Raw genomic sequence first — 23607 nt, 5'->3', positions numbered from 1 at the left:
AAGCTGTTGAAAGAAAGATTTCACTTCTTTATAAGGAAGAACATCTTAACTTCTGTAACTTTGGACTATCTTGCAACAGGAATACACTGTCCTGGAAAACAGTAAATTCTGTCTCTGAGCGTGCCTACATAGGAGTTAAATGACCATCGGCCAGAGAGGAAAATGCATAAAAATGAGGAAAGGATCTCTCCCCCGCATTGAGAGCTAAGCTACACAGTAACATGGTATTACAATTAACTATGTGAACTATATATAAACTATGGATATGCAACAATGGAAATCTCACCAAACATCAAAGTTGACTTCATGTTCTTGAGAAATCATATCACAAGTAAATAGTGTGTGAGAACCCCTTAGTGACAGAATGAAAGATGTATGATGATCAGCTGTTCAAATAGTGAGCTTGTTCCAAGCAACAATATTATTTCAGTGTCTCAGATGACTTGAGAGGACAATTATTGCACCTGAAGTTTCAAATAACACTTGATATTGGAATCCTAACCTATAGCATGATATGGTATTCTATATTTTTAAAATACAGTATCTTTACTAGCTCAGAATAATAAAAAGCAGAGTTAAGCCCTATAGCATGGTAGACTGATATAAAGGTCATTGACATTATTCCCACTTCCCAAATACTGTTTTTGTAGCTTTCCTTGGTACTAGCATAGTTACTGTTGTTTAGTCACTTAGTGATGTCCGTCTCTTTTGTGACCCTATGGACTGCAGCCCACCAGACTACTCTGTCCGTAGATAGCATTTCCCAGGCAAGAATACTGGAGAGGGTTGTCACTTCCTTCTCTAGGGGATCTTTCTGACCTGGGGATTGAACCTGTGTCTCCTCCATTAGCAGGTGGATTCTTTACCACTGAGAAGCCCAGTACTATTATCTTTGTATAATCTGGGGGTTGGAAGGGTCAAGTGTGGCCATCTCCTTGACCTTGGTGGAAAGTGAGGGACAGAACTAGCCTAGCTGGCAGGATTTTATGAGTCCAGGTTCCTGAGCAGAGAATTTCTCTCTTAAGAACATAGGTCAGGGATGAGAGATACCATGTTATATGCCAGGTGAAGGGGAAGGATCATAGTCCAATAAATAGAAAAGATCCCAGAGATATCAATGATTAGTATACAGAACTGGAACTAGTAAGAGAAGAACAAACGTCAGTAGGATAGTAACTAATGTGAATTAATTCAAGAATTGTCTAGCCAGTCTTTATTGTCTGCAATATTTTCAATATACCTGAAAGGGCAGTGGATTCAAATTTAAAACTTCTAGAATGTGATACATCTTAGAAGGTGAAACGACTTGTGTGAAGGAAAGAGGATCATGAGAGAGATGCTGATGCTAAAAAAAAAAAAAAAAAAAATCACTCCCCTCTGCGTAACATGACAACATTTCCCTGTTTGAAGATTTTTTATTTGACTTTTGCAATTATTAGATCAGCAGTGATTTTAAAGATACAACTTAATCTTTTATTTTAAAAAATGAAAGAAATTGTGTCCTAGACTTTTCTTTTTAATAAACTTGTGAGTGCCTGAGTTTCCATTTGGAAACTGAGTGCCTTTGGTTCCATTTAGGATAATTTCAGTTCAGTTCAGTCGCTCAGTCATGTCTGACTCATTGCGACCCCATGAACTGCAGTACGCCAAGCCGCCCTGTCCATCACCAACTCTCGGAGTCTACCCAAACCCATATTCATTGAGTAGGTGACGCCATCCAGCCATCTCAACCTCTGTCATCCCCTTCTCCTCCTGCCTTCAATCTTTCCCAGCATCAGGGTCTTTTCCAATGAGTCAGCTCTTCACATGAGGTGGTCAGAATATTGGAGTTTCAGCTTCAAAATCAGTCCTACCAATGAATACCCAGGACTGATCTCCTTTAGGATGGACTGGTTGGATCTCCTTGCAGTCCAAGGGACTCTCAAGAGTCTTCTCCAACACCACAGTTCAAAAGCATCAATTCTTCAGTGCTCAGCTTTCATTATAGTCCAACTCTCACATCCATACATGACCACTGGAAAAACCATAGCCTTAACTAGATGGACCTTTGTTGACAAAGTAATGTCTCTGCTTTTTAATATGCTGTCTAGGTTACCTTCCTTCCAAGCAGTAAGTGTCTTTTAATTTCATGGCTGCAATCACCATCTGCTGTGATTTTGGAGCCCAGAAAAATACAGTCAGCCACTGTTTCCACTGTTTCCCCATCTATTTGCCATGAAGTGATGGGACCGGATGCCATGATCTTAGTTTTCTGAATGTTGACTGTTGAGTTTCTGAATGTTTAAAAAAAGTTTAAGCCAACTTTTTCACTCTCCTCTTTCACTTTCAAAAAAAGGCTCTTCAGCTCTTCTTCACTTTCTGCCATAAGGGTGGTATCATCTGCATATCTGAGGTTATTGATATTTCCTCCAGCAATGTTGATTCCAGCTTGTGCTTCCTCCAGCCTAGAGTTTCTCATGATGTACGCTGCATATAAGTTAAATAAGCAGGGTGACAATATACAGCCTTGACGTACTCCTTTTCCTATTTGGAACCAGTCTGTTGGTCCATATCTAGTTCTAACTGTTGCTTCCTGACCTGCATACAGGTTTCTCAAGAGGCAGGTCAGGTGGTCTGGTATTCCCATCTCTCTCAGAATTTTCCACAGTTTATTGTGAAAGGCTATTCCCCAGTCAAAGGCTTTGGCATAGTCAATAAAGTAGAAATAGATGTTTTTCTGGAACTCTCTTGCTTTTTTGATGATCCAGCAGATGTTGGCAATTTGATCTCTGGTTCCTCTGCCTTCTCTAAAACCAGCTTGAACATCTGAAAGTTCATGATTCACATATTGGTGAAGCCTGACTTGGAGAATTTTAAGCATTACTTTACTAGCATGTGAGATGAGTGCAATTGTGTTGTAGTTTTGAGCATTCTTTCACATTGCCTTTCTTTGGGATTGGAATGAAAACTGACCTTTTCCAATCCTGTGGCCACTGCTGAGTTTTCCAAATTTGCTGGCTATGGAGTGCAGCACTTTCACAGCATCATCTTTTAGGATTTGAAATAGCTCAACTGGAATTCATCACCTCCACTAGCTTTGTTCATAGTGATGCTTCCTAAGGCCCACTTGACTTCACATTCCAGGATGTCTGGCTCTAGGTGAGTGTGAGTGATCACACCATTGTGATTATCTGGGTTGTGAAGATCCTTTTTGTACAATTCTTCTGTATATTCTTGCCACCTCTCCTTAATATCTTCTACTTCTGTTAGGTCCCTAGGATAATTTAGATTCTGATTTTCTTGGCCTTGGGTAAGGCACAACATGAATAAATAGTCTGGTCAATCATTTCAACGCAGGAAATTTTCAATACTTTAAATCAGGGTGGAATAAAGAGCATACATTGTTTCCTGGTTTATAGTCTTCCTGTCAGTGGATTATTTGAATATATTTCTTCTCTCTGTTTGGTTTTGTTTTCCTGTCTATAAAATAGGGGGTGAGAGAATATGGTCAGAGGTCACAAACTGGTGAACTATGAACTAAAGTAAGTGAACAGACTGTTAGTTTGACCAAGGCTATGAGTTTTTCCTTGTATTTTAATGAGGTCTAATGCCATTAGACAGGGCATACATGCTCATGTCTGCCTGAGGCCCCACCACCCTACCCAACCGACTGTTACATATAGACTCTATATTTGCATATCTTGCCTGAGTCCTTAAAACATTTTGATTTTTGGCTCTTTGATTAGAAATTGTGTCATATTTTTTTAGACTCCTAAGGTTTTAATTCTATAAAATCTCTTGAGAGAGTGAATGTTCTTCCCCATCCTGGATTAGTAAAAGATAAGATGATCTGGAAGGAAATTCATACATGGTCAGGGATACCAGGTATCAAGCTGTCTTCATACTCTGTCTCATTTAATCTTCCAAATACTCAAGTTAGGTAGATACTGATACTATCATACCCATTTTATAGACAACAAAGTTCTCTCAGATATTACCATTTTATCCATGGTCAAAAAATTTGATAATTGTGGGAATCAGGTTAAAATCCAGGTCTCCAAAACCCCTCTATGAACAATTTCTCTTAGAGGACAGAAATCTTTCACAAAGATCTCTTGAATAATAAAACTTCACCTAGACTTTTGAAACATTGTCAAAATTCAATATATAAAAGATGTCAAATGTCCAAATATCTCAAAGTATCTTACAAAATATTTTATTTGCATGCTATTATCTTTGACCAGTAGGGAGTTACCTTCATGTTTTGCCTAGGATCATGCCTGACTGCCTGAAGAGCCACACAGAACTTATGAATATTAGAAGAAATTTGGCTTTCACTTACCTCAGCTGATAAAGAATCAGCCTGTAATGCGGGAGACCTGGGTTCAATCCTTGGGTTGGTAAGATCCTCTGGAGAAGGGAAAGGCTACCCACTGCAGTATTCTGGCCTGGAGAATTCCATGGACTGTGTAGTCCATGGGGTTGCAATGAGTCGGACACGACTGAGCAACTTTCACTTTGACCTAGAAAAGATGTCACAAATCACTCAAATTAGAAATGTAAAGATATTTTTAACACATAACTGTCTCTGGTCACAGAATATTAACTATCCTATACATTTAAATTTGTTTGTATAAAATATCACTGTAACCCTACTAGCCTTAATTTGGTAATTGTAACTGACTATCTAGAAAGCTTACCTGAGGTAGAACAGTTCTGGTAAGGAGAAGTTTGGGTATGTCTGAAGGAAAGAAGACAGAAAGAATGTTAATATGATCATTTATGGAGTAGAAAACTTTGAGTTGTAGTTTCAACTCAGTGTTTTGTAAATAAAACTTAAGTATGATAATATAAACAGAAACTTTGTGTTTAGGATCATTTTTATGTTAACATTAATAATTAAATTGACTTCAGTAACATGGTAACCAGTAAATGTCCAGAAGAAGAATGCTTGTTTTTAAAAGAAAAAAAGGATAAAGATAATAAATTAAAAATGAAAGTGTATCCACGCAATGGCTTTAGTGTAGTCAGTGAAGCAGAAGTAGATGTTTTTCTAGACTTTCTTTGCTTTCTTTATGACCCAATGGGCTTTGGCAATTTGTTTTCTGGTTCCTCTGCCTTTTTAAAATCCAGCTTGTACATCTGGATGTGCTCAATTCCTGTACTGTTGAAGCCTAGAATTTTGAGCATAAACTTACTAACATGTGAAATGAGAGCAATTATCCAGGTGGTTTGAACATCCTTTGGCATTGCCCTTCTTGGGGATTAGAATGAAAACTGACCTTTTCCAGTCCTATGGCTGAGTTTTCCAAATTTACTGACATATTGAGTGCAGGATTTTAAGAGCATCATCTTTTAGAATTTTAAATAGCTCTGCTGAAATTCTGTCACTTCCACTAGCTTTGTAATAATGCTTCCTAAGGTCCCTTGACTTCACACACCAGGATGCCCAGCTCTAGGTGAGTGATCACATCACTGCGGTTATCTGGATAAGTAAGACTTTTTGTGTATAGTTCTTTTATGTATTCTTGCCACCTCTTAATCTCTTCTACTTCTGTTAGGTCATTACTGTTTCTGTCCTTTATCATGCCTTTTTCTGTTTTGTGAATAAGTTCATTTGTATCATGTAAGACTCTGCAAGTTTGTTCTCTTTCTGACATACTTTACTTACTATGATAATCCCCATGTCCATCCACGTTGCTGCAAATGACATTATCTCACTGTTTGTAATGGCTGAATAATGTTCTGTTGTATATATGTACCACCTCTTGTTTCTGCATTTCTATGTTAGTGGACATTTAGGTTGCGTCCATATGTTGGCTATTATAAACAGCACTGCAACACACATTGGAGTGCATGGATTCTTTTGAAAGGATGTCTTTCTCTGAATACATGCCCAGGAGTGGGCTTGTGGATCATATGGTAGTTATGTTTTCTAAAAAATATTTATTTATTTATTTGGCCGCATCATAATTTTTCAGAGCACATGGGCTCTTTGTCGCAGCAGAGGCTTCTCTCTACTTGTGGTCCGAGCTTAGTTGCCCCATAACATGTAGGCTATAGTCCATCGGGTTGCAAAAGTGTCTGACATGACATAGAGATTAAACAACAACAACAGCAATGTGGGATCTTAGTTCTCTGACCATGGATGGAGTCCCCTGCATTGGAAGGCAGATTCTTAACCAATGGACAACCACAGAAGTCCTTATTTTTTAGTTTCTTCGGAGACCTCCATAACTGCTCTCTATAGTGTTTGTACCAATTTACATTCGTACTGACAGTGAAGGAGGGTTTCCTTCTCTCCACACCCTCTTCAGCATTTATTGTTTGTAGATTTGTTGATGATGGCCCTTCTGACTGATGTGAAGTGATATCTCATTGTAGTTTTAATTTGTATTTTTCTAATAATACCTTTTCTAATAATTAATGCCTATTAGAAATCATTACTTTCTAATAATTAATTTTTCTAAAATTAATGTTTCTGATGTTGAGCATCTTTTGGTATGCTTCTTGTTCATCTGTGTGTGAGTCTGTGTGCATACTCAGTTATATCCAACTCTTTGTGACCCTATGGACTGTAGTCCACCAGTCTCCTCTTCCATGGTATTCTCTAGGCAAGAATACTGGAGTAGATTGCTATTCGCTTCTTGAGGGAATCTTCTTGATCTAGGGATTGAACCAGTGTCTCCTGCATTGCAGGCAGATTCTTTACTGCTGAGCCACCGGGAAAGTCCTCTTGGCCATCTATATGTCTTCTTTAGAGAAATGTCTAGTTAGGTCTTCTGCTCACTTTTTTGATTGGATTGTTTGGCACAAATTGGGAGTCTGAGATTGACATGTACACACTACTATATTTAAAATAGATAACCAATAGGGACCTACTATATAGCACAGGGAATACTGCTTCAGTTCAGTTCACTTCAGTTGCTCAGTTGTCTCTGACTCTTTGCAATCCAAGAACCGCAGCACGCCAGGCCTCCCTGTCCAACACCAGCTCCCAGAGTCTACCCAAGCCCATGTCCATCGAGTCGGTGATGCCCTCCAACAATCTCAACCTCTGTCATCCCTTTCTCCTGCCTTCAATCTTTCCCAGCATCAGGGTCTTTTTCAATGAGTCAGATCCTCATATCAGGTGGCCAAAGTATTGGAGTTTCAGCTTCAACATCAGCCTTTCCAATGAACACCCAGGACTGATCTCCTTTAGGATGGACTGGTTGGATCTCCTTGCAGTCCAAGAGACTCTCAAGAGTCTTCTCCAACACCACAGTTCAAATGCATCAATTCTTCAGCACTCAGCTTTCTTTATAGTCCAACTCTCACATCCATACATGACCACTGGAAAAAAACCATAGCCTTGATTAGACAGATCTTTGCTGGCAAAGCAATGTCTCTGCTTTTTATTATGCTGTCTAGGTTGGTCATAACTTTCCTTCCAAGCAGTAAGTGTCTTTTAATTTCATTACTGCAATCACCATCTGCTGTGATTTTGGAGCCCAGAAAAATAAAATCACCCACTGTTTCCACTGTTTCCACATCTATTTGCCAGGAAGTGATGGGACCGGATGCCATGACTTAGTTTTCTGAATGTTGTGTTTTAAGCCAACTTTTTCACTCCCCTATTTCACTTTCATCAAGAGGCTTTTTAGTTCCTCTTCACTTTTTGCCATAAGGGTGGTGTCATCTGCCTATCTGAGGTTATTGATATTTCTCCCAGCAATGTTGATTCCAGCTTGTGCTTCCTCCAGCCTAGCGTTTCTCATGATGTACTCTGTATATAAGTTAAATAAGTAGGGTGACAATATACAGCCTTGACATACTCCTTTTCCTATTTGGAACCACTCTGTTGGTCCATGTTCAGTTCTAACTGGTGCTTCCTGACCTGCATACACATTTCTCAAGAGGCAGGTCAGGATGTCTGTTATTCCCATCTCTTTCAGAATTTTCCACAGTTTATTGTGATCCCACACAGTCAAAGGCTTTGGCATAGTCAATAAAGTAGAAATAGATTTTTTTTTGTGAAACTCCCTTGCTTTTTCGATGATCCAGCAGATGTTGGCAATTTGATCTTTGGTCCTCTGCCTTTTCTAAAACCAGCTTGAACATCTGAAAGTTCACGGTTCACATATTGCTGAATCCTGGCTTGGAGAATTTTGAGCATTACTTTACTAGCATGTGAGATGAGTGCAATTCTGTGGTAGTTTGAGCATTCTTTCACATTGCCTTTCTTTGGGATTGGAATGAAAACTGACCTTTTCGAGTCCTGTGGCCACTGCTGAGTTTTCCAAATTTGCTGGCATAGTTAGTGCAGCACTTTCACAGCTTCATCTTTTAGGATTTGAAATAGCTCAACCAGAATTCCAACACCTCCACTAGCTTTGTTCATAGTGATGCTTCCTAAGGCCCACTTCACTTCACATTCCAGGATGTCTGGCTCTAGGTGAGTGATCACACCATCGTGATTATCTGGGTCGTGAAGATCTTTTTTGCGCAGTTCTGTGTATTCTTGCCACCTCTTAATATCTTCTGCTTCTGTTAGGTCCATACCATTTCTGTCCTTTATTGACCCCATCTTTTCATGAAATGTTCCCTTGGTATCTCTAATGTCCTGTAATAACCTAAATGAGAAAATTATTTGAAAAATAATAGATACATATATAACTGAATCCCTTTACTGTACAGCTAAAACTGACATAAAATTGTTAATCAACTATATTCCAATATAAAATTAAAGAAATTTCAAAAGTGTCTATATAAAATATCTTTCTGTAATTTTTAAACCTTGGTTTAACCAACATTCATCTATTTGACCAAAAGATTGAACCAATAATTTTAAATTTCTACTTAAAACAAACAGTGTTCAAATTTACAGACAGCTATTTTCTGCAAGTACAGTGCAAATTATTATAAAATTTATTAAAATAATTAGACTGCTAAATTTTACTTTCTGTGAGTGGGGTTTTAAGAATGGAGTGGGGTACGGAAACAACTGCCCTTTTCAAATAATTCACAAATGTGCTAATTATTTGGCTGATATGAAAGTTGAGGCACTGTGACCTTCAAGCTAACAAAAGACCTTTTCAAGTAAGCCATTTCCATGTACATTAATAAAGTGATCAATGCCATTCCACAGTTAAATAATGTATGGCTGTTATTTCATTATATGTAAATGCAAACCAAGGAGTTGTTTCACTGCCAACATATTTAAAGTAATGCTATAAAAAAAAAAAAGGCTGTAAATCCATGTAAGTAACAGTTTTTGGTATTCTACAGATAGTCATCCAAAGATATGTTTGTTGTTCACTTCCAACACATGCAGTTTAAGTGAAGTTTCTCTGTAACTGATTGGATTTTGGATTTGATCAGTAAAAACTGCCTTATTTTAAAGTGTATAGTAACTGAGACATGAGGAAAATGATTGTTAGGAAAGTGATCTCTTTGCAGTGATGGAGGCAATGATATATTTTGTAGATCTAAGAAAACATTGCCTCTGTACATGAACACTCACCTGCTAGCAAGGGAAATGTTGAATAAGACTGAAGTTCAAAGGAAAAGGAAGGAATTCCACAAGCTTTCTCATAACTTATTCATGGCATAAAGAAAATCTTTATGAACGTTGGACTTAGGTCATCGCCATGAAGGCAGTTATTTAAAAGGGCACTTATATCCCTGGAAAACAATGTGTTTCAAAATAATAATGTATAAAAAAATATGGATATTACTAAGGGCGTGAATCAAATTGACTGCTGGAATGTCAAATAGTGCCTATGAAGTTGTAGTAGAAAATCCAGAACAGGAAGAAAAATTCAATTATCTTGTATTTGCCCAGCTTTGTAGCATATTTGATGCTGAATAAAACATGAACAAAGATACAGTCATGCTTAATGCAACTTAAGAATGCATAATAGACTTCTGGAAAATAATAAACCAATTACAAACTTAAACTACAATCATATAAGAGTTCAAGAATTTTTTAGCATTCAATCCATAGATGAACTTTTTTTCAGGCTCATAAGAAACCATGAAAAATGAAAGTGAAGTTGCTCAGTTGTGTCGACTCTTTGCGACCCCATGGACTGGGGTCTGCCAGGCTCCTCCGTCCATGGGATTCTCCAGGCAAGAATACTGGAGTGAGTTGCCATTTCCTCCTCCAGGGGATCTTCCTCACCCAGGGATCGAACTCAGGTCTCCCACGTTGGAAGCAGAAGATTTTAACCTCTTAGCCACCAGGAAAGCCCTTAAGAAACCATAACAACATCTTATTATGGGTTAGATATTGATACCAAGAGACTGAACAGGGATTGCAAATTCATTCCCCAGTCTTCCTTTTGACTTTAAACGCTATCTTATGGCCCTTTGCTGTTATTTAATAGAATCTATGAATGCTTCCATAAAGTAGATACCAGTGACATTTATGAAAACGCTGTTGTCATTGAAATTTTCAGTGAACACTTAAACGCTTCTGTCTGTGATAACAGATGTTTCTGCATTCCCTTGTTAATCTGAGATAATTTCTATTATTTTGTATTTAAGGTGGCAAATCTTGCTTGTTCCATGTCAACAAATGAAGATGGGATTAAGATTGTCAGAGTTGCTGCCAATCACCTGGAAACATTGTGTCCACAGGTATGATAACTGTCTTTCATTAAACTAGCTATAAAAAATTATGTGTAATGCTTCAGACTTTCATACATATGGAAACATATTAAAATATATATTTTAAAAACATAAAATGACTCATTCTAAGGTCATAGTTTACTCTTTACTAAGCACTTCATTCTTTATTTAACACATGGTTCTTGTAACAGTTTCTGAGAGACCATCTTAGAATTTTGTGAAAGATATAGTTTGAAATCAAAGCAGTGTTTTGTCCAACAGTTCTGATTTATTTGTAGTCACTATTTAATTTGAAATCTCAACTCATATGAAAAGAATGCTTTTTTTCCTCTTTTATCAAAAGAAGGCATGAGTTTGAAAAAAGCTAAGAAATATTGTCATGTCTGGAATTCAGGAGTTTTTTAAAATCCAAAGAGAAGCATATTGCTTAGGAGTTATTTCTAGATGAATAATTATCTCAAAACTGTAATTCAGGATACACAGGAAAAGGGGATGACAGAGAATGAGATGGTTGGATGGCATCACCGACTCGATGGGCATGAGTTTGAGTAAACTCTGGGAGTTGGTGATGGATGGGGAGGCCTAGCGTGCTGCAGTCCTTGGGGTCGCAAAGAGTCAGACACGACTGAGCGACTGAACAGAACTGAGGATACACATAAGGTCAATCCTTTCTTGCCTTAGAATAAGCAACAAATGATGTAGATAATTACTTCCCAATTAAAACCACAAATGTTATAAAGATATGAAATATAATAATGATTAGAAATTTCAAGTCTCTGGACTTCTGCTGGAATTCTAATTTTACTAAAAGCAGAATGTGTGTTAAATTCTTCGCTTGCTTTGCCAATGATTTCATCTGTAAGAATATTTAGGAAATAATAAGGTGACTGCTTCTTTAGACTTAATGCTGATTAACAAGTGAAAACTGGCTGAAGTACAATCTAGAGGCCAGCAACTGAGATCTCATAACTGAGGTCAGTTTTCTATGAGATCCCATAGGGAACAGAACTGTACAATTAGGTCTCTGAAGTGGCTGAATCACTTACATTCTCCTCAGTAGTTTGAGTTTTCGTTTCTCCATATTGTAGATAGCATTTGATGTTGTCACTGTTGAAATGTCTTTTGAATCTGAATAGTATTCAGTATATCTCATTGGTTTCAATTTATACGTTTATGATTACTCAATAAAACACTTAAAAAAGCAGTTATTAACCCATTCGGCTTTCAAAGTCTATGAATTGCTTAAACCCTTTGACTATTTTTAGTTGCTTGTTTTATTGTACTGCTTAGATTTATTAAAAATATCTTCTGTTGACTGTGGCTTTTCCTTTAACTTTGAAAATAATATTTTAATCCTAAAGTATTTTAAGAACTATAACATGAACATATGATTCATCTTTTAATTTTTTAATTAGACATTTGATCACCTATTCTGTGCAATGGTATGTTGGTTTGTGCTTTGTCAAGAAATTCTTCCAACAAAAGTGTTACATAGTCCCCATATTTTCTTTTTAAAATAGTAAATACTGTTATTTAACATTTAAATCTTTATTTTATCTGCAATTTATTTTTATGGCTAACAGGAGGTTGAATCTATTTTTTTAAACAGTGGTAACCACTGGGCTGTCATCCTGTATTAAAAAGTTGATCCTTTACCAATTATACTTTATTTTTTAGATTCCATATATAAGTGAAATCATGTAATATTTATCTTACTCTGTTTGACTTATCTCATTTAGCATATTCTTTCTAGGTCTATCAATGTTGTTATAGTGGCAAGATTTAGTTAACTTCTTTATGGCTGAGTAATATTCCATTGTGTTTGTGTTGTATGTGTGTGTGTACCGCATCTTCTTTATTCACTCATTTATTGATGAAACACTTAGACTACTTTAAAATCTTGGCTATTATAAATAATGCTGTGATGAACATAGGGATGCCTATATCTTTTCATTTTTTTAAATTTTTTAAATTAAAAAAAAACCTTTTTTGGCTGCGCTGTGGCTTTTGGGATCTTACTTCCTGAACCAGGGACTGAACCCGTGCCCTCAGCAGTGAAAGAGTGGAGTCCTAACCACTGGACCACCAGGAAATTCTCACATATATCTTTTTAAACCAATGTTTTTGTTTTCTTTGGATAAAATCGCAGAAGTGGAATTGCTGGATCATATGGTAGTTCTATTTTTAATTTTTTGAGGAACCCCCTACTGTTTTTCATAGTGGCTACACCAATTTACATTCTCATAAAAAATGTATAAGGGGTCCCTTTTCTCTACATCCTTGTTTACACTTGTTATTACAACAGGTGTAAAGTGATAGCTCATGGCTTCAATTTGCATTTCCCTGATGATTAGTGTTACTGAGCATCTTTTCATGTGCCTGTTGGCCATCTGCATACTTCTTTGAAAAAATGTCTATTCAGGTTTTTTACCTATTTTTAATTGGGTTGTTTCTTTCTTTCTTTTTTGATGTTGAGTCTTATGAGTTCTTTGTATGTTTTGGATGTTAAGCCCTTAGTGAGTATTTTGTTTGCAAGTATCTTCTCTCATTCGGTATGTGGCTTTTAATTTTGTTGATAGTTTCCCTCACTGTGCAAAAGCTTTTTAAGTTTGATGTAGTCTCATTTGTTTATCTTTGGTTTTGTTTTCTTTACCTGAGAATACATATCCCCAGAATATTGCTAAGACTGATGTCAAAGAGCATCCTGCCTACATTTTTTTTCCTAGAAGTTTTATGGTTTGGGTCTTACATGTAAGTCTTCAATCCATTTTGAATTTATATATGGTATAAGAAAATAGTCCAGCTTCATTTTTTTTGCAAGTAGCTGTCCAGTTTTCCCAATACAACTTATTAAAGAGGGGTATATTTTCCACATTGCATATTCTTGCCTCTCCTCTTATAGATTAATTGCCACGTAATTGTAATTATTTTTTCTGGGCTCTTTTCTATGTTCCACTGATGTATGTGTCTGTTTTTGTATATTTTTGTATGTTGTATGTTTGTAAGTTTTGTCTATTTTTGTTCCATACTGTTTTGATTACTGTGCTTTGTAATATAGTTTGAAATCAGGAAGAATGATGCTTCTGGCTTAGTTCTTCTTTCTCAAGATTATGTTTGCTATTTGGACTCTTTTGTGTTTCCATACAAATGAATTATTTGTTCTAGTTTTGTGAAAAATGCCACTGGTATTTTGCTATTAATTACATTGAAACTGTAGATTGCCTTGGGTAATATGGTCACTTTATCAACACTAATAATTCTTCCAATCCAAGGACATTATATATAAAGATATTGGAGAGGCATCTCTTTGTATCTCCTTCAATTCCTTTATCAGTGTTTTATAGTTTTCCTAATAAGAGTCTTATCTCCTTAGATTTATTTCTAAATATTTTATATTTTGTCATGTATTTATAAATTGGGTTATTTTCTCAATTTCTCTTTCTAGTTTGTTGTTACTGCATAGAAGCACAACTGATTTATGTATATTAATTTTATATCCTGAAACTTTATTGAATTCACTGATAAGTTAGTTTTTTGTAGCATCTTTAGGATTCTCCATATATTGGATCTTATTGTCTATGAACTGTGGCAGTTTTACCTCTTGCCTTAAAATTTAGACTCCTTTCATTTATTTTTCCTGTCTGAATGCTGTGTATATTACTTCCAAACTATGTTTAATAAAGATGGCAAGAGTGTGCATCCTTATTCTTGATCTTAGAGAAAATGTTTTTAGCTTTGCATACAGTGCATATGATGTTGACTGTGAGTTTTTCATATATGGCCTTTATTATTTTGAGGTGTATTGCATCTATACCCACTTTTTGGATTTTTTTAATCATAAATGAATGTTGAATTTTGTCAAAAACTTTTGCTACATCTATTGAGATGATCATATGATTTTTACTGTTCAATTTGTTAATGTGGTATATCACATTGATTGTTTGAAAATACTGAACCATCTTTCATCCCTGGGATAAATCCTACTTGCTCACAGTATATGATCCTTTTAATGTATTGTTGAATTTGGTTTGCTAATGTTTAGTCGAGGGTTTTTGCATGTATGTTCATCAATGGCATTAGCCTATAATCTTTGTGTGCATGTGTTATACCTTTGGTTTTGGTGTCAGGGAGAGTTACAGTCTTAATTGTGACTTTTGGTTACATCTTGATATCTTCCAATCAATTTGCCTTGTTTCTTTCTTTAAAGTATTACTGTTCTGCTCTGCTCTTTTATGTAACTTTAAGTATCCACTTACAAAGTTCTATAAAAATACATATTAGACGTTTTTATTGAAATTGTTAAAATGTTTTAGATTATTTTAGGGAAAAGTGACTCCTTCAAGATATTAAATATTTCCATTAACAAACATGTTTTATATGTCCCCATAATCAGGTCTTTTTTAAAATGCCCTTCAGAGACTCTTTAATATTCCTTTTATTATTAATTACAATAAAGTTCATGGCTATATTTTGATCGCATCCCAATATTTCTCAATAGGCCAGAAATCTTTCTTAAATACCAGGCTCAAATACTTAATTTTCCCTTTACATCTCCACATTTATACCTAGAAGACATCTAAAACTTAAAATAGCCAAATGGAACTTCTAATAGTTGCACCCGCACCTCATTTTTCTTTTTTTCAGTCTTACTGATTTTAGTTAACAGCATGGCCTTTCACCTCATTTCTCTGAGGAAAAACCTAGAGATTTTCTTTTTTTAATGTAGTAAATATTTATTGAACATATGCTATGTGGTCGGTATCATTTATGCAGCTGGGGAGTAAACAGTAAAGAAAATAAATTAGACAAAACTCTTGTTCTAGTGAAACTCGTATTTTAATTATATCTAATGGCTAGTTTTCCTATTTTATCCATTAACAAGCCCTGTAAGTTTCACCAAAAATATTTTTCTTGCATCTATATACTTTTCTTCATGTTGTTTGTCAACAGGATGAAAAATATCAAGTCTGTGCCTCATCATTTCTATCTTTGACTACAGAAATATCCTACGTGGTTTCCATGCTCATACTCAGGTCTCTCTAACCTACTTCCCATATAAAAACCCAATTTGAAAAATGTTTAGCATAGCAGTTGCTTTCCTTAGCCTTTTACAGTAAAATGCAAAGTTCTTTTAACGAGTTATTCAGACTTACGTGAAATTTCTACTGCCTACCTGTCAACTCTACTTCATGTTATTTTCCTTTCCTATTTTCATGCATTAGATCTCTGCACTTTGGCCTTTCTGTTTCTAGAGCACAATAAGCTTCTTACCACCTGAGGGAGTTCACACTTAGTAATTTCCCAGTTTGCTTTTTTCATATGGCCATATGGACAGCTTCTGTTATGTTCAATTTGTGAAAACTGGGCTCAAATATCATCTCAGACATCAGCCTCTCTAAGTTACTCCTTTAGCTATAACCTTTCATGTCACCATATTTATTTCTTTTAAAATCTCTGCTATAATTTGAAATTATATTTTATATTATTTTGTTAGTTTTTTATTGTACATTGTCCACTCTCAAATATAAAGTTTATAAAGACAGTGATTTATTGTTTCTTGTTCACTACCTGTATCCCACATACCTAACAGAAATGCAGCATATATTGGATACTCAATAACTATTTGTCCAATATATGGGCAGGGTTTCTAGAATATTAAACCATTTTACATTCATAGACTGCAACAAGAATTTTGGCAACATCTTTTAGACATGTCTCTTTATTCGACAATGTAAAAAATTACCACATAATTAGTTTGAGTTGTAATTGATAAAAAGTAAATCCTTAAAATGGCTGATTAATGTATAGTTGCTAACCAAGAGTGAGACCTCTACTGCTGGGCTGCAATCTGCTCTTGGCCTAGCTCATTTCAGTATTTTACTAGTGATTTGGATAAAATTATACAGTTATGTTCACAAAGAATTTGAATATTCAAAACACGGACTGAATATTATTATATTCAGCAATACTGAATAGGTAAAATATTAAACCATATATTTTGGGCACTATAAAATAAATATAAAAATAGATAATGGAGTGAATATAGCTTAGCAAATATTTACTCTCCAAAAGGCTTAGAAATTTTAGTTGATAGTAATCTCAGTATGAATCAACAATGTGGTGTAGCTGTCAGAAAAGACTAATACAACTTAACATTTTTTTCATCAAAGAACAAGTTCTAAAATTTATTCTCTATCTCTGTACTGCAAAATTATTTTTCATACTGTGTATTTTTTTTATATAGTATACCCTGTTATTCAGAGTTAGTGGGTCTGGGGTGCATCCCCAATTGTATGTTGTGTGTATGTATGTATATATGTTGTGTGTATGCATGTTTGTAAATATGTATATGTGTATAAGATCCATCTTGGCAATATCTATTGAAATAAAATATGCATATACACTTAGGTTCATTAATTCCATTTCCAGAAATTAATAGTACAGACACATGTGTTAAATTTGATATATAATATTAATTTCAGGTGCATTAATGGTGATTTGATATTTTTGTATATTATGAAATGATCATTGCAATAAAGCTAGCTGCCATCTATCACCATACAGAGTTGTTACAATATTATTGACTGTATGCCTATGCTATATAACATATCCCTGTGACTTATTTATTTTTATGACTGGATATTTGTACCTCTTAATCCCCTTCACCTATTTTGCCTGTCCCCCTATCCCTACCACTCTGGCACTGGCACACCAGTTTGTTATGAGCAAGGTTTGTTTGTTATGAGAAAAGTTTATTATCTGTAATGGCAAAGCTAGAGCCAACCTAAATATCTGTTAATGGAGAATGTTAATAATTGTTCAAAGTAATGTCAGCTCAATATGTATTTTGGTATGGAAGATACCCAAGATAACTGAAAAAGGTACATTTCCGATGAGTATCATATTTCCCACTTATGTGAAAAAAAGAAGATTGAGCCATATGCTTATGTACTTGTAGAACGTTTTTCAAAAGGTTCTCATGAAAATTTTAGTAGTATTTACTTCCAAGAAGTGAGACTAGAGATATAGAACAGGAGGAATACATTCACATTTCACTTTATTTCTTTAAGGATTCTAAGTTTTTAAACAGAAGTGGATATTTTATTAATTTTGAAGCAAAACCTAACCACCTTTTAATATCCAGTTCAGTTGCTCAGTCTTGTCTGACTCTTTGCGACCCCAATGACTGTGCACGCCAGGCTTCCTTGTCCTTTACCAACTCTCAAAGCTTACTCATGTCCATTGAGTTGGTGATGCCATCCAACCTTCTCATTCTCTGTTGTGGCCTTCTCCTCCCTCCTTCAATCTTTCCCAGCATCAGGGTCTTTTCCAATGAGTTAGTTCTTCGCATCAGGTGGCCAAAGTATTGGAGTTTCAGCTTCAACATTAGCCCTTCCAATGAACATTCAGGACTGATTTCCTTTTAAAATTAGATTAGATTAATCTTGGAATAAGTCAGGTTGAGAAAACACAAGGCAGAAGGAGCTGATGATGGGGCTACATTTAGTTCCTGTTTGCTAAATTCCATTGAATTCACCTAGGTTTCAGTGAGTTGGATCATCTTGGTTTTCATTGTGTCTAAAGAACTACAACTGTAATATTTTGCCCTGTTACAGATGTCATACCTTGAAAAGACTGTCACTTGGAGGAAATTTAGCAGAGAATATCTGAAATAGTGACATGATTTGAAACTATGCTGTACAAAAAAACTCATAAAAGAAACAGGGAATTTTTAGCCAGGAAAAGGTTAAGACATGGAGAAACATGATCACTATCATCAAATCTTCAAAGGGCTCTGATGTGAAAGACTTGTTCTGAAGGTCCCTAAGGGGCACAACTACAACCTATGAGCATGAGCTAGAAATATAAAAATTTTGTCTCAATATAGAGTGATTTTTCTACAGGAACTGCCCTGGAAGAAATTGGACTTTGTTGAGAAGGAGGGATTTGGAGTTTCTCAATGTCACAGACATCTAAATATTAGGAGAGTGATATTTAGACAATGTAGAGGGTAAGACGTTGGCCTACAGGACTTCTAACGGGACTTCCCAGGTGGTGCTAGTGGTAAAGAGTCCTCCTGCCAATACAGGAGATGCAAGAGTCTCGAGAGTTCCATCCCTGAGTCAGGAAGATCCCCTGGAGCAGGAAATGGCAACCTGTTTCAGTATTCTTGCCTGGAAAATCCCAAGGACAGAGGAGGCTGGCAGGTTACAGTCCATAGAGCTGCAAATAGTCAGACATGACTGAGTGACTGAACACACAGACACGCACACACACACACACACACACACACACACTTCTATTGCCCAATCATGAGATCCTCTAATAAATCTCTCTTTTATATAAAGAAGAGAAATTTGATCTGGGAACTTAACCTGTTGGAAGGATAAAAATAAAATTTTGTTCCATTTTTAACAAGTAACTTGGAAGTTTAATTTGAAAGTATACATTTTATATTTGCATATGACACAAATGTGAGAAAAATAGAATTCAAGGTTTTAAAATATGATGATAATTTGGACTAATGTTTGAAAACTCATAAGCTAAAATTTAATAAGGGTAAATACAGAGTCAGGGCCTTAGGTTAAATAAAATCTATTGCACAAGTGGATAGGAAAAAACATTACTTATCTAAAGCACCTGGAGCATCAGGAGTTGAAAAGGACATTTGTTATCTAGTTCAGTGAATTTCAAACACTGGTCCATCAAAAACATTTTCATGGTCTATAGTGAAATCAGGTCAGTAGAGTTTGGTTTTTTCAAGTAAAATTTATTCAAAATTTATGTATCTTCTACTTTGATATTCATCAAAAACAAGTGACACATACATATAAGTATATAGTATACACTTCTATATATACATATATATATGTATATATATATATAGTATATATATATATAGTATATATATATACTATAGCTGACACAACTATGTAAGTCAGTGGCATGACATGAGGACCATCTTATAGCTTTAAAATGATTATGGTGCTTAGCTTGTGGAATATGAGAAAATCCCCAGTGTACTTGGCATAGGAATGTCCAAGTCCAGAATACTGTGTGGGTTCAGGCCCTGCAGTTTAAGGGCTAGGTAGAAAAAGAAAGAGTTGTTTTAAGCCGAAGTTGAGCTATTATCTAATCACTCAAAGTGATCTTTAAACAGAAGTCAAATAGGTTATTCCTTGTCAAAGATGTTGGAAAGAGAATGTTATTCGGTTTATTGGGTGTAGAGGTATTAGATAGTTTTAAATAAGATTTGTTAATTAACCAAGAGCATGGTGAAAACTGTGAGTATTTTCCCCAGTGGTGAATACACGTGCAATTGGGCAAACTCACACAGGTGCTTAATTTTCCAAAATCTAGTTACATTTTTGAAACTCTGTCCTGGTTGAATCAATATCTGATAGAGTTTTGCTATGCCTTCTTCCATTTGTCCCTTTCATCAAATGCTGCCCAGTGACCAGACAGAGCTAAAAGACTTTGTAAAGGCATCTAGTTTATTTTCAGTCATATGCTTGGGGATATATTTCCATAAATTGCTTATTGAAAATATATAATTACTTTTCAAAACGGTTGTATATTCAGTTCCATTCAGTCACTCAGACATCTCCAACTCTTTTCAACCCCATGGACTGAAGTATGCCAGGCTTCCCTGTCCATCACCAACTCCCAGAGCCTATCCAAACTCAAGTCCATTGTGTCAGTGATGCCATCTAACCATCTCATCTTCTGAGGTCCCCTTCTCCTCCCGCTTTCAATCTTTCCTAGCATCAGGGTCTTTTCCAATGAGTTGGCTCTTCGCATCAGGTGTCCAAAGTATTGGAGTTTTAGCTTCAGCATCAGTCCTTCCAATGGATATTCAGGACTGATTTCCTTTAGGATGGACTAGTTGGATCTCCTTGCAGTCCAAAGGATTCTCAAGAGTCTTCAACACCACAGTTGAAAAGCATCAGTTCTTTGGCACTCAACTTTCTTTATAGTCCAACTCTCACATCCATACATGACTGCAGGAAAAACCGTAGCTTTGACTAGTTGGACATTTGTTGGCAAAGTAATGTCTCTGCTTTTTAATATGCTGTCTAGGTTAGTCATAGTTTTCTTCCAAGGAGCAAGCATCCTTTAATTTTATGGCTGCAGTCACCATCGGCACTGATTTTGGAGCCCCCCAAAATAAAGTCTCTCACCATTGCCATTGTTTTCCCATCTATTTGCCATGGAGTGATGGGACCGGATGCCATGATCTTAGTTTTCTGAATAGTGAGCTTTAAGCCAACTTTTTCACTCTCTTCTTTCACTTTCATCAAGAGGCTCTTTAGTTCTTTGCTTTCTGCCATAAGGGTAGTGTCAGCTGCATAGCTGAATTTATTGATATATCTCCCGGGAATTTTGATTCTAGCTTGTGCTTCATCCAGCCCAGCATTTCACATGATGTACTCTGCATATAAGTTAAATAAGCAGGGTGACAATATACAGTCTTGATGTACTCCTTTCTAGATTTGGAACCAGCCTGTTCCATGTCCAGTTCTAACTGCTGCTTCTTGACTTGCATACAGATTTCTCAGGAGGCAGGTCAGGTGGTCTGGTATACCCATCTCTTGAAGGATTTTCCATAGTTTGTTGTGATCCACACAGTCAAAGGCTTTGGAATAGTCAATAAAGCAGAAGTAGATGTTTTTCTGGAACTCTCTTGCTTTTTCAGTGATCCAGTGGATGTTGGCAATTTGATCTCTGGTTCCTTTACCTTTTCTAAATCTAGCTTGAACATCTAGAAGTTCACAGTTCACATACTGTTGAAGCCTTACTTGGAGAATTTTGAGCATTACTTTGCTAGTGTGTGAGATGAGTGCAGTTGTGTGGCAGTCTGAACATTCTTTGGCATTGCCTTTCTTTGGGATTGGAATGTAAACTGACATTTTCCGGTCCTGTGGCCACTGCTGAGTTTTCCAGATTTGCTGGCATACTGAGGGCAGCACTTTCACAGCATTATCTTTTAGGCTTTGAAATAGCTCAACTTGAATTCCATTAGCTCCACCAGTTTTTTTTTTCATAGTGATGCTTCTTAAGGCCCACTTGACTTCACATTCTAGGATGTCTGGCACTAGCTGAGTGATCACACCATCATGGTTATCTGGGTTCTGAAGATCCTTTTGTATAGTTCTGTGTATTCTTTCCACCTCTTCTTAATATCTTCTGCTTGTATTAGTTCCATACCATTTCTGTCTTTTATTGTGCTCATCTTTGCATGAAATATTCCCTTGGTATCTCTAATTTTCTTGAAGAGATCTCTAGTCTCTCCCATTCTATTGTTTTCTTCTATTTCTTTGCATTGATCACTGAGGAAGGCTTTCTTATCTCTGCTTGCTATTCTTTGGAACTCTGCATTCAAATGGGTATATGTTTCCTTTTCTCCTTTGCCTTTAGCTTCTCTTCTTTTCTCAGCTATTTTTTAAGGGCTTGTCAGACAACCATTTTGCCTTTTTTCATTTCTTTTTGGGGGATGGTCTTAATCACTGCGTCCTGTACAATGTCATGAACCTCCATCTGTAGTTCTTCAGGCACTCTGTCTATCAGATCTAACTATTAGGTATATTGAAAAGTTGGGAGGAAGGTCAAGGTTGCCCCAGACACAGATGTCTGTGAATGTTGAAAAGAACCAAGGACCTGGGCTGGGGGGGGTGTGGGGGGAGGGTGTGCACTGAAGGTCACCTGCATTAATATATAAACATGGAAAAATAAAACCTCCATTAGGGTAGGAATTTTTGATCCCCCGACATATCCTAAGAGTAATGCCTGACTCATAGTAGGTACTCAGGACATATTAATTGAGTGAATGGTTATATATGCATGAACTTATTTTGTATTGTAGACATTGGCAGGCGGATACTGAAAGCCAGCACTGTTCATCCTTCTTTGCTCTCTAGATGTAAAGACTCCCAATTTCTAATCATTTCTAACCAAATTGATAAAAGGTACCAATGTGATGCTTTGTCTGCTTGAAGTGCAAGTTATGTGAAGTAACTGGCATTATCTGTTTCTACATGGACAGGATTATTTTGTTATAGCAGCAGCTTGTTCTGATTAAGTTATGATGTGTTACTGTATTTAGTACACGTTTCAGGAAGGGCATTGTGCTATCACTTTCAAGTGGAAAAGCAAGTCGTGATTTGTATGGTTTTGTTGTTGTTTTTGTGATTGAGAAGCTGTCATATCTATGAAATGAAAGCACTTAATTTTCTAAATATCATGCTCTGGGGAAACAGATATATTTTCTTCCGTTTTCTTGTAGGTGATGATGATGAATGTTTTGTTTGCAACTAAACAATATAGGACTCAAATAATCGATGTAGAATTATCATATTCTTTAAGAATCCCAGAGTGTACCTATGAGAGTTGTGACAGAACTCTTGCAATTATACCTAATTTATTTCTTTTCTCTGCAGTGAACAGAAAAAGTATATAAGATTTTAGAAATCAAAAGTGAGGTAAGGCTATAAAAAGGCTAAAATGAGGCAATCATCTTCTAAAAGATGATTATGATTGGCTTGTTGACTCTTTTTTTTTTTTTTTTTGGCTTGTTGATTCTTAAGACTCCCTAGGGTGACTTCAGATGGTAAGTCTAGGATCAGTCTCTTCTCTGCAATGCTGTGAAATTTATGTGGTAAGACTGTGCCTGAAAAAGCTACATGAATACAGCTGTTTAATGTCTGAAAATTAAGCTCTATGTTTTTGTAGTATTTGTTCTAAATCCTGTCCTGAATACACAGTTAGCCTTTTACTCACTCCAAGGATCTCTTAATTCCAAAAATATTTGGTGACCATTTACCAGGAGCATCCATGAAGTGAGGGCAAATAAGGAGCAGAGAGTAAGGATTCACAGTTACCCACTGAACAGTTCTCAGGAATGAGGTCTGGGTTCAACCAGGTGGGGTTTTTTTCCTAAGAAAATATGAGATTATGTTGTCCTGGAAGAAGATGCAAAAAATTATAGCTGAGAAGTCATAGTCATTAAATTTTACT

General features: G+C 36.1%; 1 protein-coding gene across 1 annotated transcript in view; it reads left to right on the top strand.

The window, feature by feature from the left end:
* The window catches only part of CTNNA3 (catenin alpha 3), a 1844203-nt gene that overhangs the window by 1130654 nt on the left and 689942 nt on the right, over positions 1-23607 (top strand). Inside the window, exon 11 of the mRNA XM_061163003.1 lies at positions 10510-10602. Within this exon, the coding sequence (XP_061018986.1) occupies positions 10510-10602 (93 nt within the window). The remainder of the gene's footprint in view (positions 1-10509; positions 10603-23607) is intronic.

The sequence above is a fragment of the Dama dama genome, chromosome 15 (genome assembly GCF_033118175.1).
Source record: "Dama dama isolate Ldn47 chromosome 15, ASM3311817v1, whole genome shotgun sequence".
Lineage (NCBI taxonomy): Eukaryota > Metazoa > Chordata > Mammalia > Artiodactyla > Cervidae > Dama > Dama dama.
This window is presented reverse-complemented; position numbering and strand designations above follow the sequence as displayed.